We start from the raw sequence: 17,817 nt of genomic DNA, 5'->3' as shown, positions 1-17,817 counted from the left end.
GCGGTTTCGGACGCAAAACTGCAAATGGATTTTATATTCTGAGTGCTTGAATCAACGCGAGCTCTCTGGAGAACGTGCATTTTCACATACAGGTAGGAATTATATGATTCAGACATATTTTAATCCCTTTCTTTTATTTCAGTGATATATGGCACGACAAGTTTAATTCCCTTTTTCATCAATGTAATACATTGTAAACGTATTAGTTTGTAAAGATGTCAGTTTCGCGTCCTCGCGTAGAAGTGATCGTTTGGCATCGGTATTTTAATGAATTACGAAATTTGTATTTTATTTTTAAATTGCTATCTTGTGTTTCTGGCGCATTCGCGGATTAATGACTCATTTGAGTCGTTTTCATTACAAAGTGTTGCAAATAAATGAGTCTTTTGAGTCGACTCTTTACAAAGCGAATGGGCCAAATGTTTTAAAGTGGTTCGCGAATCAGTTTGAATGAATTGTTCAGATCGCTTCAAACACGGAATCGTCCGAAGCTGTTTTACTCGTAACCTATGTAGAAACACGCAGAATATAACCAGTGTTGGGTGACGTGGAAATGAATTTACCAATCTTTTAACTAAAAGCAAAACTTCACACATGTACCCGCCATTACATACGCGCGACCGCCGACCTGTTCGTCGTCAGACACAGTTAAACGCGTGCAACCTCCAGAAACACTGTAGCACAGATTGAAGAAAATCCATCGATGATTGACGTCTGATTCGCTGTTTAATGTACTGTATGATGTAAGTGATTCTCACAAAACACACGTGACATGACAACGTAAGAAAACATGAGTTTTGTTTTATTGTAAACTGTCAAAGTCCTCAGACCATTTTAGGAGATTCCAACTTTATACATATACAAAACTGTTGTCAGTTTACTTGTCTGATATTTCAGCTACAAGCTACATCAACATTGAGACTAAATTTAATTTGTTAATTTGAAATGCTTGTCTATTCTGTGCTTGTATTCTTTTTCTGTACTGTTGGTGTATGTTGCAGTTTTACACATACTGTAGAAATGCCCTTCATAAGTGTTTGTTGTGGAGTCAAGAAATGTCTAAACATTAAAAGATGAACATGAGACAAAAGTACAGAATCTGTCACATTATTTTTTTTAATGGGCACTGAGCTGTGCCCTGATTGTTTACACATGAAAAGCATAAAATATGTAGGATCAGTTTGATTCACTTATGTGCATTTGTGTACAATACACATAAGTCAGCATTTAATGCTGTTGTTCTTTGTTGTTAAAGCATGTATGTGTTGAAACATAAACAAAGGTTAATAAAATGTGACATTCTGAACTTCTGGCATACTGATATTTATCTTACCAATTTCTGGTCTCTTTGGCTACTCTTTCCACCTCTGTTAAAATCTTCATGAATCTAGGCTGAGTTTGCCACGTTGAAGCCTAAATAATCAGACAGATAGTAAGTTAATCGCCCATCGCTCACAGCCCAGCACCTGCATCACTGCATGCGTATCGCGCTGACAAACATACACCTGATTTTACTGCCCTGACGAAATCTAAAAGTATAATTTCTCTTATTAGAAGCTAGCCTAATGTTTGCCACCCTGCTGAAAAAACCAGCATACCAGCAAGACCAGCATATGTTGTGTTTTGGTGCTGGTTTGCTAGTGAACACCAGCTAAACCAGCATCAAACCAGCATCAGCACCAGCATTGGCACCAGCTAAACCAGCAACAAACCAGCATTAGCACCAGCTAAACCAGCATTAGCACCAGCATCCCATGCTGGTCATACCAGCATATGTTGTGTTTTGGTGCTGGTATGCTGTGACCACCAGCTAAACCAGCATAGACCAGCATAATTCCCATGCTGGTCCATGCTGGTTTGATGCTGGTTTTTTCAGCAGGGCAGCTATTAAAATGGCGGTTATAGTTTAAATAGAGGTCGTGAAATAATTAGCATTGACAAAAAAACTGCATAAAACAATGTTATATTCCATATTATAAACTTTTGGTTATGTGTACTTAAGTGAGTAAATAAGTTAACCGCAAAAACTAAATGTGCGTCGACGCCGCCAAAACAGGAAGTAGTTTATCTCAGGAACGCTTTCACGTATTGAAACCAAACTTTGTACATGAACTTGGGACTCCAATGTGAGGATGCACAAACTAAATCGGCGGCACCAGAGCAAGCACACTTTTGCAGTTCGTCCCGAAATGCATTTTCTAGTTATGTATTGCACGATAATCACACTGTGCTATGTGTATGCATTTGATGAGAATGGCTGACGCCTCACCGGACCAGATGTGTGAAAATACGCACATATATAACATCGGACCAGCCACTTTTTATTGTTTGTTCCTCCTTTCAAATGTAAACAATGAACGCGAAACTCATCCACGCGTCAGCTCCTACACTGCCCAGCTCCATGCACAGAGACACCAGACGCACATTTCACCAGGACAGCGCCACCCGGCACTCGTGGGCCAGTACAAGCGACACAGTAGCCTATCTGTACAGATGTGAAGCTAAGATTCATCCAAACATTCGCTAAGTTTGTCTAAATGGGCCTAAAAGTCAGTCGCTAGATGTAGCAATAAAGTCGCTATTTTAGCAACACAGTCGCTGAGTTGGCAACGCAGCGTTAGCCAATCCCCTTTTTTGAGCAAGTAAATAAACGCCACCCACTGATTAACATTACATTTGCATACAAGTTGAAAATGAAAACGAAAAAAGAAAATGAAAACAAATAATTTAAAGAGAACATAAAATTAAAACTGAACTTTACATTTTCATTTTGTCCCTATTATTGCTTGGGTATGAATAAAAACCCTTTTAAAAATGTATTTACAGATTCCTTTTCAAGCTTGACTTTTTATTTTAATATTGTCAGTCTTGACTCAAGATTATATTGAAAATGAAATGTCAAATCATCAATTTAATTTTCTTTTTTAATTTGGCCGGAATGATGCTTCATCACGTTAAAAATGAAAATGAAATAATTTAATATAAGTTTTAATTTTTATTTTAGCATTTAATTTTCAAATTTGGGACATACTTTGCGATTTTATTTTTTATTTTATAATTTAATTAATTATTTTATAATTTAATTAATTAATTTAAAAAAGACCAAAAAAAACCTTCCATACAAATCCAGTCATGGACACGTTGCGGTAATAAAAAATGTTCCACTTAAATGTGGAAAAAAATTTTGTTTGTATGATGTTATTTGAAATCATGTGCAAAATAGTACATGAAGAGATGTTTGTAACTGCATGCTTCTTATTTTGATACTCTTACTTTGCATTTACTTTTTTATCAAAATGTTTGATGACACCTCATAAGTCTAATTTCGTGAGAATCACCGTATATGTAACGTTCTCAAATTCTATTTGTTTACTTGTCAGAACTAGACATCGTTCTTATAAAAAATACAGTACATGTTTTACTGTGATTCTGATTTCTATGTTTTTATTGTTGTATTGGACATTTCAGCCACTGGCCATAAAGAATATGTGTTTACTAAAAATAAAAATCAAATTTACAAAAATGTAGACCAATAAAAACCGTGTAACCAGATAACACTGTATGGCTTTGATGAGAAAAGTTTGATCACTTGTAGAGATTATAAGGTACAATACTGATTAAAAACACTCATAATGATCTACTGTGAGTTTTAAAAGTCAAAGAAAAAAAAACTTTGTAGATGAATGCAGAAACTTTTCTGAAGATCAACACAGCTGACAGTGTAACAGATGTTTGCTCATTGTGTCACCTTTCTTTTCTCTATGATTACGTTTTTCTTAAGTGTGCTCTCACGTCAACTTTTATCTTCTTGTGAGTTTTCAAACGTTTGCTGTGAAAAACTCTCATTTGAAGTGCCGTGTGTATCTTTATGCCAAAGTAAACTCTTTACTGCATTGATCGGTGAAATGCTTTTTTCTTTAGAATGAAATCTGTGCTGGTGATTTCTGAGAGCTTTGTCCCGTGTAAAATTATGTCCACACTGTTAACAGATGAAAGGTTTCTCTCCAGTGTGAATCCTCACGTGTGCATTAAGGGAAGATTTTCTTTTAAAACTATTTCCACAGAGTTGGCATGTTAATGGTTTCTCTTCATTGTGAACTGTCATGTGTGCATCAAGATGACCTTTCATTCTGAAACTCATTCCACACTCATGACATGTTAACGGTTCTTCTCCTGTGTGAATTCTCATGTGTTTATTAAGGATACACTTCAGTCTGAAATGATTTCCACAATGATTACATGCGAATGGTTTCTCTCCTGTGTGAATTCGCATGTGTACTGTAAGGTGACCTTTACGTTTGAAATTCTTTTTACACTGATGACATGTGAATGGTTTCTCTCCAGTGTGAACTCTTGTGTGCATCTTAAGGTTATGCTTACTTGTGAAACTTTTTCCACACAGTTTGCATGTGAACGGTTTCTCTCCCGTGTGAGTTTTCATGTGTTCATTAAGGTTACCAACCGCAGTAAAACTCTTTTCACACTGTTTACATGTGAACGGTTTCTCTCCGGTGTGAATCCTCACATGTACTTTGAGGTTCCCTTTTGTTCCAAAACTCTTTCCACACAGTTTACATGTGAACGGTTTCTCTCCCGTGTGAGTTTTCATGTGGTCATTTAGGTTACCGCCCATGGTAAAACTCTTTTCACACTGTTTACATGTGAACGGTTTCTCTCCTGTGTGAGTTTTCATGTGGTCATTTAGGTTACCGCCCATGGTAAAACTCTTTTCACACTGTATACATGTGAAAGGTTTCTCTCCGGTGTGAATCCTCACATGTACTTTAAGGTTACCTTTTGTTCCAAAACTTTTTGAACAGTGTTGACATCTGAACGGTTTCTCTCCCGTGTGAGTTTTCATGTGTTCATTAAGGTTACCGCCCGTGGTAAAACTCTTTTCACAGTGTTGACATCTGAACGGTTTCTCTCCCGTGTGAGTTTTCATGTGTTCATTTAGGTTACCGCCCATGGTAAAACTCTTTTCACACTGTTTACATGTGAACGGTTTCTCTCCGGTGTGAATCCTCACATGTACTTTAAGGTTACCTTTTGTTCCAAAACTCTTTTCACAGTGTTGACATCTGAATGTCTTCTCCTCGCTGTGAGTCCTCTTGTGATCAGCAGGGTGTCCATCTTTTCTGAAAATCTTTTTGTACAGAGATCGTTTCTGTGAAACATTACATTTTCCTTTTACATTCTGATGTTTTTCATCCATCTTACTCATCTCAATTAGATGGTCTGTGTTTATTCCAATCATGTCTAAAATGAAGACAGTAAATAGTTAAAACTGATAAACCATAGTGCAAATCACTTTTGAGATTGTATGACTAAAGCAGCATGTCATGTATGTGTGATCTTTCATTTGGTTTTTTATGTACATTATGTTATTTTTATTGTCAATTTCTGCTCTTGTAGTTTAACTGTAGTAGAGCATTGCATTGATTAATTCCCAGAGAACACATTCATTTAATAATTTAAATATAAAACTCAAATCAATAGGAAAACTCGCGCTCTAAATTTGCACGTGGGCGGCAACATTAAACAAACGCATTAAAAGCGCTTCTAAACTTGATAAATGCGCTTCACTTTTACCAGAAAATCATATATATATATCCATCAATCCATCTTTATAGCACTTCTGACATTGATATTGACTCATAGTTGTGATCTGTTTAACATTTTATCCATCGTTATAGAGAGATGCAAAAACAAACCTGATCGACTCTCTCCACTCACGTGCAGAACTGTGAGAGAGTCGGACGCGACAGCGCCACTAATGCTTTCTGTACACCTAAAGACTTTGAAAAGATTTAGAAAAGACTCTATAAGATTATCAACTCACATCTAAAGACTTCGGTTCACAGTTTTTAGTCTCAGACTAAAAGATTTTACAAACACTGAATCTTGTAGTGACACTATTTACAAGACTACAACAAGATTATTTTAGCTTTTTATTACCACCAAATTCCTCCCATCATGCTCAGCAGTGTATAATAAAATATATATATATATATATATATATATATATATATATATATATATATATATATATATATATATATATATATATATATATATATATAAATATATATATATATATATATATATATATATATATATAAATAATATATATAAAATATATAGTGTATAGTGTAAAATGTAGGAGAAGCAGCTACAGTTAGCTACTGTGGCTTTTGCCATTGCAGTCATTTGCAGTGAAAGAAAAAAGAAGTGAGGGCCTTGTCCCCACTCCCACTTAGAGGTCTCAGCAAACTGTGTCCTGAGAGACATGCTGCGTGTTTTAACCTCAGCAAATGGAACATAGGCTACATAGGGTAGCATTAGTTACATTTTCCCAGTTTGTGCAAAGCTAGATTTCCTCTTTTTCATTCAGTCTTTCATTCGTGCTCTTGTACAGTAATGTCAATATCAAACATTAGTACGCCGGTTTCAACAGCGTTTGCAGCGCATACTGTGCAGTTTAATAACAGTATAAAAATCTCAAGTTCACATTACTTTATTTTATATGCATTAATGAGCAAAACCTCTTCAAGACGGTTTTTGACGGTCAGTGTAATTTATTTAACTGTGATTTGTTTAACCCATTGTTTTCGTGCTGTTCTGGTTCGTGTAATGACATATATAGACACAATACACAATTATAGACATAACAAGCCCATGGCACATTATAAAATCTGTTTCTTTGAAGTTTTACGATAAAATAAAAAATTCACTCAGTGATTGACAGCATGAAGCAGTCGATCGTGTTTCCCTTCAACAGTTTAAGCATAAGATTTAGATTTATAGATGTACGTTATCTGTTTCTCTGAAGACTATTAAGGTATATGAGGACTCATTTGCTGGGCAGAGAGTGAAAGACAGCGCAGTCTTCTGGTGTTTTTAAATATTTAATTGCTTTCTTTTGAATTGCTCAAAGTCATGACTGTTTGAAACACACTTGGCGTCACATTTATGACCGCACGCTTGCGGTGTACGTGCTTTAACTTAACATGGGCGCCGAAAAAAAAAAACGCGCAGCTTACGCGTTGCTCACGCTTTTCGGCAATAACGCTCCACTTCTTTTCTTTTTCCACTCTGTCGTGGTATGAATGCCAGTTTACATCAAAAAGACACGGCTGCTCTGCCCACCGCTCGACAAGGCGCTCCTCTTTAACCACGGTCCTTTTTCGCCTACTTGGCGCTCGTTCTGTTTCCACGTCCGTCTACATGTTTCTTTGTTGTGACTGATGGCTTCCTGTTTCCGGTTTTCGGAAAACGAATTTATTGGTTGTTAATTGTTTTACGTCACGGGACTTGCGATAATATCAAACATGTTTGATATGAAAGACTAAAGAAAGACTGGCATAAATCGGGTCGCCGACTGCAGATTATCACCTCACAGTTAACGATCGAGACGACGGGAGCGCGCCGAGACTCCAGTTAGATTCCTAAAGACTGCCGGTCTTTAGTCTGGGACTGTGAAAATCCTTTGGTGTACGCTAGGCATAAGTGACGTCACTCAAACTTAAACTGCATATTTTTATGGGGAAAAAAACATTTTTTTACGTGCAATATAAAAAAGTGAAGAGTGCATATGAGATGGATGGATAAGAAAAATACATGGAATTACGAAAATAATTTTTTCAAATGAAATTGCTTTCAAAATAAAAGACACCAAAGTTTGCTGGAACACAAAACTAAGAACACTAAAGATACGAAAAGTTATAATCTCGATTTTAGTTTATTTTTTCTCATGTTTTTTTTCCTGATGTAACTACAGACAACTAATTCATTGATTTAAGTTTTATCATTTCTCAACCCTCAAAGATGAATATTGAAAAATAGACACCAACCTCTTTGTTCATCGGTATCTTCATTTTTTTCTGCATGCTTGTGGATCTTTCATCTTCTCAAGCTCCTCTCAGATTTCAGTTGTCACACATGAAGTGATTTCTCTCTGTGTTTGACTCCAGCATTTATTGGTGTATTGTTGTTGTTGTAGGAGGAGCTTCACTGAAGGTCTCAATCACTTTATGGGTGTGGCTGGAGATTTTAGAGAGACTTTGTCAGTAAAACGTTCATAGAGGGATCTGTTTCAGGATTTAATATTTCTAGTTTATCTCAGATCACTGTAAAAAATCTAACTCATCCCTAAAGATCAAGATTAAAAAATTTAATTACTTGTAAATCCAAGTTGGTTATATTTGAGAATTTAAGTGCAAATCTCTGCTTAAATCTTTAACTGTATCTCAAGAAAATCTTAAGCACATGCACATTTGACAATAATGCAGTGATATGTAGCAAAATTGAGATGTAAAGTAAAGAAGTAATTTTACTCTTTACACAAGTAACTGCACAATAGCAAAGTGTATGAAATGTAGTGGATTTAAAAGTATGATATTATAATATAGTAAAAGAAAAACAAATGTCCTTTTAAAAGCAGCAGTACTTCACACCTGCATTTTACAAGCTTCATCCTATTCAAATCACAAACATTTGCTTTGTGAGTAATTTAATGAGATTTTAGAAAATCATCTTAATGAATTGGGTGTAAATGGGAACTATCAGTCTGGAATAATGAGGTTTATCAACAGCTCTATTAACACTGTGACTAAAACAAGAAAATTAATAGGCTGATGACTCTAACATTAACATTGATGGATGTATTTTCACTGTGAGGTTATTGTCATGAATGAAACAAACCTTTCAAGAAAAGCAACAAAATTCTCATTTCATTCTGAGTAAATATTTACTTAACATAAATGTTTAAATTTTTGGTCTCTAGTCCAACCACGCTCCTCAAAACAGAGCTATCATCTGAAGATCAACATGACGCTTGTGTTGAGCAATGCATTGAGACGGAGTATGATTGAGAAACTTCTTACAAATTGTGTTTTTATAAAAAAATAATCTGTAGTTTTTTTGGTGGATGTACAGATAGATTATTTAGGAAAAGTCACAAAATTGTATATCTCTAAGATGAAGGAAACCTTTTTATGAATTGTCACATAGACCCCAAGGAGCAGTTGAGGGTATAATTTTTGATTCCATTTAAAAGATCAAGACAGACATGATAAAATAATAATGCTTTGAATGTGTAATGTTTTCAATAAACTATAACAACATGTTTTGCACTATTTTCACTTTTATTAGTACAGTGCTCTTTTTTGAACACAAGCGCACACGCACACTGTACATTGTCACATGAAACAAAACAATACCCAATCAGAAAGCAAGTTGATGAAAGATAAAACCATAACAACTACAGTTATGACGTAGCAGACACAGTCCAAAGTCAGATGGACATCAGAGATGTAAAAAGCAGTCCAGAGTATTAATGCCAGTTCTTTATGATCATTGTCCATCATGTTTGTTTACTGTAAAGTCACATATGACACTGAGAGACATTATGAGACTTCCGTGTTCTCCGTCGAGACTCGGGTTGTTTGTGAACTTGTGTGGAGGGAAATTGAAGATGTGTGGTGTGCTGTGAAGACCACATACTATAGGAACAAAACTGGAAAATCATAGTTTTTTTTTCATAATGTTGGTGGTCTCTGATCTGATAAGATTTAAAAAATCTTTTGATGTGGCCTTGGCTTAAGACTTTACATCTGAAAGTCCACTCATGACCATTTGTGTGTATCTTCTGATGCAATGCCATAAGAGTTAAATGTCTTATCTTCACAATGTAAGCGCTGATGATTTCTGAAACTTGCTTCTCACATAAAACACTGACCACACTGAGGACGTGCAAACAGGGAGACCTAAGTTTACTTCAATATTTTTCATGTGAATGTTAATCTATCACGACAAACTATATATTGTTGGAAAGGTCTAAGAATGTAGTTTTCATATTTCAAAACCTTTTAGCAGTGATAATAATGCAGTAACTGTAATTTATTCATTTGTGACAAGAGTATGCCGCAAACCAACACAAACCTCAGTTCTTTTTTGATAATTTTATGTATTATAATAATACTATATTGCAATTTTTATTTATTACAAATAAATGTAAACTGCTATGAAAAAATATATAATTTGTCCTACAGTTCCGTAAAAAAACGTTAAAGTGTCTTCTTTAAAACAAGACCAAAATTAGGCTTCTAGACCATAGACTGTAAAAAAGATGGACGACGCCCGTTCGCTCTCTTCCATTGGTGAAAAGTGAAGCCGCCAATGTCCTTAAACATCGCTGACATCTTGGGTCTGCGCAGTAGAGATTTCAGAACCAGTCCTGCACAGTAGTGAGCAGAAGTAAAGCGGCAAAATCAAGGCCCCGCCCTCGCAGAGCAGCATATGACAGCTGTCAATCATGATGTGACGCCACCGTTTTATAGCTTTGAATAACTAACTAAACTAACTTATTTTAAAAACATACACTTGAATTTCCATCAGCGTGATAAAAACTACAGCAAATGACAGAAACCAGCTTTGAAAAAAAGATAATTGAAGTGCAACAATCGAGACGTTTTGGCTTCACTTATCAGGGCTTGGGTGGGACGCTTGTTCTAGACCAAAAAATGCCAGAGTTATATTAATTTGAAGGTGCACATCACCTTTTTACCACTCCCCACTCAAAAAGGGCTGCGCCAGTTAAAGGGTTAAGGTTAATTTTACTTCTGAAACTTTTTTTACACTCATGGTTTGTGAACAGTTTCTCTCTGGTGTGAATCCTTGCATGTATGTTAAGGCTACTTTTAACTCTGAAACTCTTTTCACACAAATCACATGTATAAGGTTTCTCTCCAGTGTGAATTCTCATGTGAGTCTTAAGGGTATCTGAGGTTGTAAACCGGTTTCCACACTCATGGCACGTGTGTGGTTTCTCTCCGGTGTGAATCCTCATGTGTGTCTTAAGGGTAGATTCAACTGTGAAACTCTTTCCACACAGATGACACTTGTAAGGTTTCTCTCCAGTGTGAATTCTCAAATGTATCTCAAGGTTACTTGTAAATATAAAACTCTTTTTACACTTATGGCACACGTGTGGTTTCTTTCCAGTGTGAGTTCTCATGTGAGTCTCAAGTTTACTTTTAAATCTGTAACCCTTTTCACACAGATGACATGTGAACGGCTTCTCCTCGCTGTGAGTCCTATTGTGATCCTCAGGGCGTCCATCTTTACTGAAACTCTTTTCACACTTTATGTCTTCTGTTCTCAGAGTTCCTTTCTGTGAAACATTATGGTTTATTTTTACAATCTGATGTTTCTCATCCACTTCATCGTGACTCTCCTTTTTCACTTCTATCATATCTAAAATAAAGACAGTAAAGAGTTAAAATTAATAAATCAGAGTGACAAAACACTTTTGAGATTGTATGAGAAGCAGCATGTCATGTATCTGTTATGTGTTATCTTTCATGTGAAGTACATTATGTCATTTTTATTGTCAATATCTGCTCTTGTAGTTTAACTGTAGAGCAATGCATGGAAAACACAGTCATTCAATCCACTGAACATTAATAATAAAAGATAGACACCAACCTATTTGTTCTTCAGTTTCTTCAGTCTTTATTCTGCATGGTTGTGGATCTTTCATCTTCTCAAGCTCCTCTTTCACCAGCACCAACAATAAGTCATGAAGATTTCAGTTGTCACACATGAAGTGATTTCTCTGTGTGTTATTGGTGGATTGTTGTAGGAGGAGCTTCACTGAAGGTCTCAATCACTTCATGGGTGTGGCTGGAGATTTTAGAGAGACTTTGTCAGTAAAACATTCATAGAGGGATCTGTTTCAGGATTTAATATTTGTTTATGTCAGACACACTGTACAAAACTTAAACTTATCCCTAGTCAAGATAAAAATACAAATTGAAATTGCTTGTTGATTATAAGTTAATTATACTTAAGAATTTAAGTGCAAAAGGTGTAAAATTTCATCTGCTTATTTCATTAACTGTATCATAAGAAAATCTGAATATGTGAAAATTCTTAGACACCAAAATTAATGACAATATAACAATGTTTAATAAAAATGTAAAGTGTTATCAAATTGAAGTTGTTTTTAGTCATGAAATGTAAATGTAACACTTTCTGGATGTCAAAACTTGTTTTTACACCTGTGTGAACACGAGAGGACCCGACATACATTCAATGAAAGCCACAAAGTCATAAAGTTCAGATAATGTATTCTAGCAGGATCTATTGAAGCATGATGTGTTTCATGGGTTTTAAACTTTAACGTATCAAAATGGTTTTAAAATTTCACCAGAGATGTACAGTAATGAAGTACTTTTACTCACTATTCCTGCATGACACGTAGTGGATTTAAAATTATGATATTATAATATAGCAAAGTTAAAGAAAAACGCAAAGTAGATACTTGGAAATGTCAGTTTAAAAGCAACAGTACTTTACGCCTGCATTTTACAAGCCTCGTCTTATTCAAATCACAAACATTTGTGTAGCCCTTAAACTTACATGAAACAGTCCGAAGTAATAACGAACCACCTCCTCTGGGTAGAAATACGGGCTGTACTTCTGATTGTAGGCAAGATTCTCGTTTTTAAACACTCCAAGAAACCCCAAGAAACGCTAAAATCGCGTCTTTTCTCCCCATACATTTCTCTCGTCTTGTCTCGTCTTCTTTTGTGGGTTAACTGTCTCCATTTTCTGACACAGATCAGATGATCACAAAGACCTGTATTGTGTTTACCTATGATGTTGCACTGAGCCTATATGTCCAATTCTTAATCTCGTAAATATTGTATATTCCTTCCTACTTATGAGTGCTATTATTTTGCTTTAATTTACTTTGTGTGTTATAAAAATGTCTTCCTTTCATGCATTAGTCCCAAGATATCTGCCACTTATAATTGCATTCTTGTTTAAAAAGTGATTTTCCTTCCACCCTATCAAACTTACTGTTGATATTATGTTGATATTATTTAGTTGAAGTGCTTCTTTGGCCATTTCATCTACCATCTCAATACCATGAATCCCAACATGGGCTGCTACCCATACACATCAAATAAAAAACAAACACCAAAAAAAATTTTTGAATTCTACGAACAATGTGTTCAAGAGTGTCATCTTATAGCTACAGACATTGTAGGTCTCTGACTAAATACTGATCAAACAAATCCCAAGCTTACTAAAATGTTTTGAACAGCACAAAGTCCTGATTTGATCGAGATCAAAACCCAGATTGGATTTTGTGATCTAAATTCAGAATACATTTTTTGTTTTGTTTTGAACAATCCATTTTGAAATTTTGATCTAATCCGATAGCCGAAATCCAAATGGATTATTTTTGAACAACTTCCCTCAACTCCTAGACATTTATAGGCTAATAGGGACCAATAACATAATATTTTTTATTAAAAACCCAAAACACATAAGCAACTACTGTTAAAACAGCTTGAAGAATATTCAGGATGGCAAAGATGCAGCCTTTCATCACCTCTAGAAAGATCAAAGATGATCTAAAATGATCTGTGAGTGCTGTGATATCTGATTGAAGTTAACCTGCAGGGCCGGTTTTTGCTATGGGCCATGTGGGCGAACGCCCAGGGCGCAATCTACGTGAGGGCGCACGAGCGCATTCAAAAAAAAAAAAAAAAAACAACATCAAAGCGGTTTTTTAGACTAACGCTCATTTCCATGTCAAATTAGTGCTGAGAGTCATACACAGGTTGTGTGCGTGTCAGAGGCACGGGAGAAAGGGGCGGGCCAACTTGCGACTGCAGATCGCTCGCTTGCTAATAGGGGGCGAGCGAGGGATAGACTGATCCCAGGCCAGAGGCCACACAACACAAACTGCTGCGTCTGCTTCCACATAAATTGTATTTTTCATTCCTAAAATTAACATAGACCCATATACCTACGAACATGTTATCAATTGGATTTTGTGAAAAAAAATCTGTAGAGTCATCTACGTGACTCGCGTCACGTGACTCCGGTTGATTGACGGGCGAACGGATGTTGTTGTTGGCAAAATGTAATGCAAAGTTAATGATGTCGAGTCTTCATCATCATCATGCCATGGATCGAATTAAAAGACCAAAGAAGCCATAAGTTGCCCAGATCAGAAAAAGAAGAAAAGAAGATGAGGAAAAATTATAAAGATAAAGGTATGCCGATTTATGAGTGACGACGTGAGTGACAGTAGGAAATAGGCTAACGTTATTTATATTAGCCTCGCCCTCTTGCTAATGATAGCGGTGGGCTCCGGAACGGATCTGCAACGGATCTGCTTCGAAGCCGACAGCTCCGGTCTGGATCCGTTGCGGATCCGTCCCGGAGCTTATTGCTTTGCTATTAGCCACAGAACACGACTGTTTTTTTTGGTTTTAGTTTTGCTGAACTAGCAATATATTAGAATTGAGGCACCATGTCATGCAACTAAATTCACCCATAGGCAACACACAGTCTAGTTTGTTTTTGCAACACAACAAGTGCAAACTCACACAGAGCTCCTGACTGTGTCCTTTTTTATTGCTATATACGCTATATGTGAACTTAAATAACTTTTAATATAAATTGACATGCCATTGTGTAAGCTACAGAGTGATAGCTTTTTAAATAATTTGTAGTGTATGCTTAGCATTTGTTAACATCCTATAAACTAATAAAATATGTGTTATGGTCATTTTAATTGGGTAACTGATGCATGTGTGATGTAAGTGTATCTAACTTACATATTGTATCTTAATTGTAAATTCAGGGGCACTTCTGAAATATTTTGGAGTTAGAGCACCCACTGGCAAAAATGAGGAGTCAGATACTTACACAGCAGCCAAAGACATGTGTGTGTGTGTGTGTGTGTGTGTGTGTGTGTGTGTGTGTGTGTGTGTGTGTGTGTGTGTGTGTGTGTGTGTGTGCGTGTGCGTGTGCGTGTGCGTGTGCGTGTGCGTGTGTGTGTGTGTGTACTGTATTACATTTATTTATCTTGTTTTTCTCTGTTCTTGTTACCTTTTTGTATTTAAGATTATATATAATAAAATAATACATGTTGGTGGCGGCATTTGGGGGTAATTTTTTTTTCTGGGGGCGGCGAAGGGATGGTTCGCCCAGGGCGTAAATCTTGCCAGGACCGCCACTGTTAACCTGTTTGCAAGCGCCTATAAAAAGCAGCACAAGTGTTTCAACAAGACAATGACTCCAAACACCCAAGCAATGAGGCAAAATCGTGGCTCCAGACAAAAGGATTGAGATAATGGAGTGGCCAGCTCAATCCCCTGATCTCAACTCCATTGAAAACTTCTGGGGTTACAATAAGAATGCAGTTTTTGATGCAAGACCTAACATTCACAGGAACTGTGGATTCTGGTCTGAAATATCTGTTTCTAGGTGACAGAAGTTGGTTGACTTGTTTTGACGCAGATGTGCAGCAGTTATCAACAACAATGGTTATGAAACTGAAATTAGTAATTTATTAGCTTAAAGTGATGTTAAATCTGTGTCTAAAGAGAAAAATGTTGACACAGCCTAATATTAATTTCTTTGATTGCATTTAAAAGAACAAGACAGACTTGATAAAATAGTTATGCTTTGAATGTGTAATGTTTTCAATACATTTGAAATAAGGAAATAAACTATAACAACGTGTTTTGCACTTTATTCACTTTTATTAGTACACTGCTATTTTCTGAACACAAGTTTAAACACAGATATAATAGTTTTCTGTGTGAGAAAAACAGATTCAAAGCAAGTGAGAGTAATTTAGTACTGGGGTCAGCATCTCATAGTCAATAATCAAAAACACATTTCTAAAAAGATCTCATGTAATTAGAAAAAAATCATGAAATAAAACACTGCGAGGTGGTTTCCCGAACAGGGATTAGGTTAAGCCCAGACTAGACTTTAGTTTAATTAGGAAATATAACTAAAAACATTACTTGTGTGCATTTTGAGGCAAAACAAATGGCACTGATGTATTCTGATCCCTGTCTGTAAAACACCTCTGCATTAGAGCTGAAGATCTTTGCCCGAACCCGACAGGACCCGTCGGGACCCGATGGGCTCGGGCGGGTTCGGGCTTCATTTCTAACATTTTACACGGGCTCGGGCCGGGCTCGGGCTTGCGCTCCGGTAAATGAGCGGTCAAGTTCAATGCTGCTGGATGCACTATCAGTAGCGCAGGACCGCGCCGAATTCATTTACAGGGCATTTAATGATTTTCCTCATCAAAAACATGTAGCCTAATCTTGGTGAGTAGGTTTTTCAATGTATAACTAAATATGAATCGAGTCTTAAATACGTAATTTAGACAGAGGATATAGACTAATGTTGGCAGTAATGGAGAGAAGTGCCGACGCAAATCCCGCGGAGCCTTTCTCTTAATTTCGTTATTGCCAAATACCCATCTTAATTCAGAATGTATTATCTTTATTTAATTCGTTAAGAAATAATAATTTTATTGGCATATTTATAGTGTATTGCATAAGCCTATTTAGAATGAGATGTTACAATGTTACAGATGACTTATTTTATTTCTTTGTTTCAACTTCCAAGTGGCGTGTAGATTATTAGTCATGAATAAATAATGTTAAAACCTGTGTAAATTTCTCATTCTTGACAAAAGCTGTGTGTGTGCGCACATTTAAATAATGTCGGGCTGTAAACGGGTTCGGGCTTTTAAAAAGCTGTCAATCTAAATGTACGTTCGGGTTCGGGCTGCATTCTGTCGGGCTTCGGACATTTCGGGCCTAACTTTTAAGGCCCGATTACAGCTCTACTCTGCATACGTTTAAACTATTTGTCATAGAGACCACCAAAACAACCATGAAACGGACGCACAGTAACAAAGAAATGCTTGACACATCAGCACTGTTTTCACAATCGAAACACATTAAATCTCTTTTGAGTGTGACGCCCACATTTTGGGAATTTAGCTTATTCACTGTATCCCCCAGAGTTAGATAAGTCCAATCATACCTTCGTCATCTCTGTGCGTGCTGTAACTCTGTCTGACGCAGCCCCCGCTAGCTTAGCTTAGCACAAAGTCTGGAAGTAAATGGCTCCAGCTAGCATACTGCTCTCAAAAAGTGACAAAATAACGCGAAAATTTTCCTATTTATGTGTTGTGATTTGTATAGTCACACCATGTACAAACAACAAGGTGACATGAGACACAGCCATCCCTCAACAGTATACACACTGGGAACTGTGTTCTCAGAGGGCGAGGCACTGCTACTGGGCGGAGTGATTTGCAAAACTCTCTGCTCCTCACCAGGGGCTTCTCGGGTGCTGCAAGCAGGTCACTCCGCCCAAGTGGCGGTGCTTCGCCTTCTGAGAGTGTGGTTCCCGGTGTGTATACTGTTGAAAGATAGCTGTGTCTCATACAGGCATGTGATTGGCTAAGGACAAAAAAGCAGGAAAATATATCGAGAACCCCCCCCCACACACACGCCAATCAAACTGGTGGCGGATCTATATGAATAGTAAAGTAGGACCCATAAAAACTTATTTGAACAAAAAAAAAACACATTTTAATTTATTTTACAGCTAGATGTGCAACATGCAACTTTTTTGTAAAGTATGACACATAACTTATTTGGTGGATGTGTAACAGTGGGAATCAAAAGCAAGTGTCTTGTCCATTGCTCCATCACCACCTCTCTCTATATCGACAACCATGACAAAAAAATATGTTTTAACTTATTTTTGTTTTGCATTTTTACACAACTTTAACAGCTAAATGTGCAACATGCAAATGTTCATGTCAAAAGGCCTATTTTGCAGACATCTAAATAAAATGTAGGCAATGGCTTATAAAGAACTAAAGGCATGGCTACTTTTAATTTTATACTTTAAGTAAATTTCCAAGCCTGTACTCTGATACTTTTACTTGAGTAAAGAAGTTAGATCAGT

General features: G+C 36.6%; 3 protein-coding genes across 3 annotated transcripts in view; 1 reads left to right on the top strand and 2 right to left on the bottom strand.

Moving 5' to 3' along the window:
- LOC129425993 (E3 ubiquitin-protein ligase TRIM39-like) overlaps positions 1-17,817 on the top strand; it is a 315,525-nt gene that overhangs the window by 89,068 nt on the left and 208,640 nt on the right. The window lies entirely within an intron of this gene.
- On the bottom strand, positions 3,645-5,255 carry LOC141351164 (uncharacterized). Its single transcript, XM_073857708.1, has one exon. The coding sequence runs from the start codon at positions 5,222-5,224 to the stop codon at positions 3,983-3,985; it is 1,242 nt and encodes a 413-aa protein (XP_073713809.1). The 5' UTR covers positions 5,225-5,255; the 3' UTR covers positions 3,645-3,982.
- On the bottom strand, positions 10,541-12,599 carry LOC141351166 (uncharacterized). Its single transcript, XM_073857718.1, has 3 exons — positions 12,424-12,599; positions 11,488-11,685; positions 10,541-11,256 (listed from the first exon to the last, which is right to left on the bottom strand). The coding sequence occupies exons 2-3, from the start codon at positions 11,540-11,542 to the stop codon at positions 10,556-10,558; spliced, it is 756 nt and encodes a 251-aa protein (XP_073713819.1). The 5' UTR covers positions 11,543-11,685; positions 12,424-12,599; the 3' UTR covers positions 10,541-10,555.

The sequence above is a fragment of the Misgurnus anguillicaudatus genome, chromosome 19, assembly GCF_027580225.2.
Source record: "Misgurnus anguillicaudatus chromosome 19, ASM2758022v2, whole genome shotgun sequence".
NCBI lineage: Eukaryota > Metazoa > Chordata > Actinopteri > Cypriniformes > Cobitidae > Misgurnus > Misgurnus anguillicaudatus.
The sequence above is the reverse complement of the archived record's forward strand: the minus strand, read 5'-3'. Positions and strand labels throughout refer to the sequence as shown.

Coding starts and splice junctions, on each gene's coding strand:
- LOC141351164 (XM_073857708.1), bottom strand. CDS start 5,224: ATGAGTAAGATGGATGAAAAACATCAGAATGTAAAAGGAAAATGTAAT.
- LOC141351166 (XM_073857718.1), bottom strand. CDS start 11,542: ATGAAAGATCCACAACCATGCAGAATAAAGACTGAAGAAACTGAAGAA. Junction 11,257..11,487: donor AGAAACTGAAGAACAAATAG/GTTGGTGTCTAT, acceptor TCTTTATTTTAG/ATATGATAGAAGTGAAAAAG.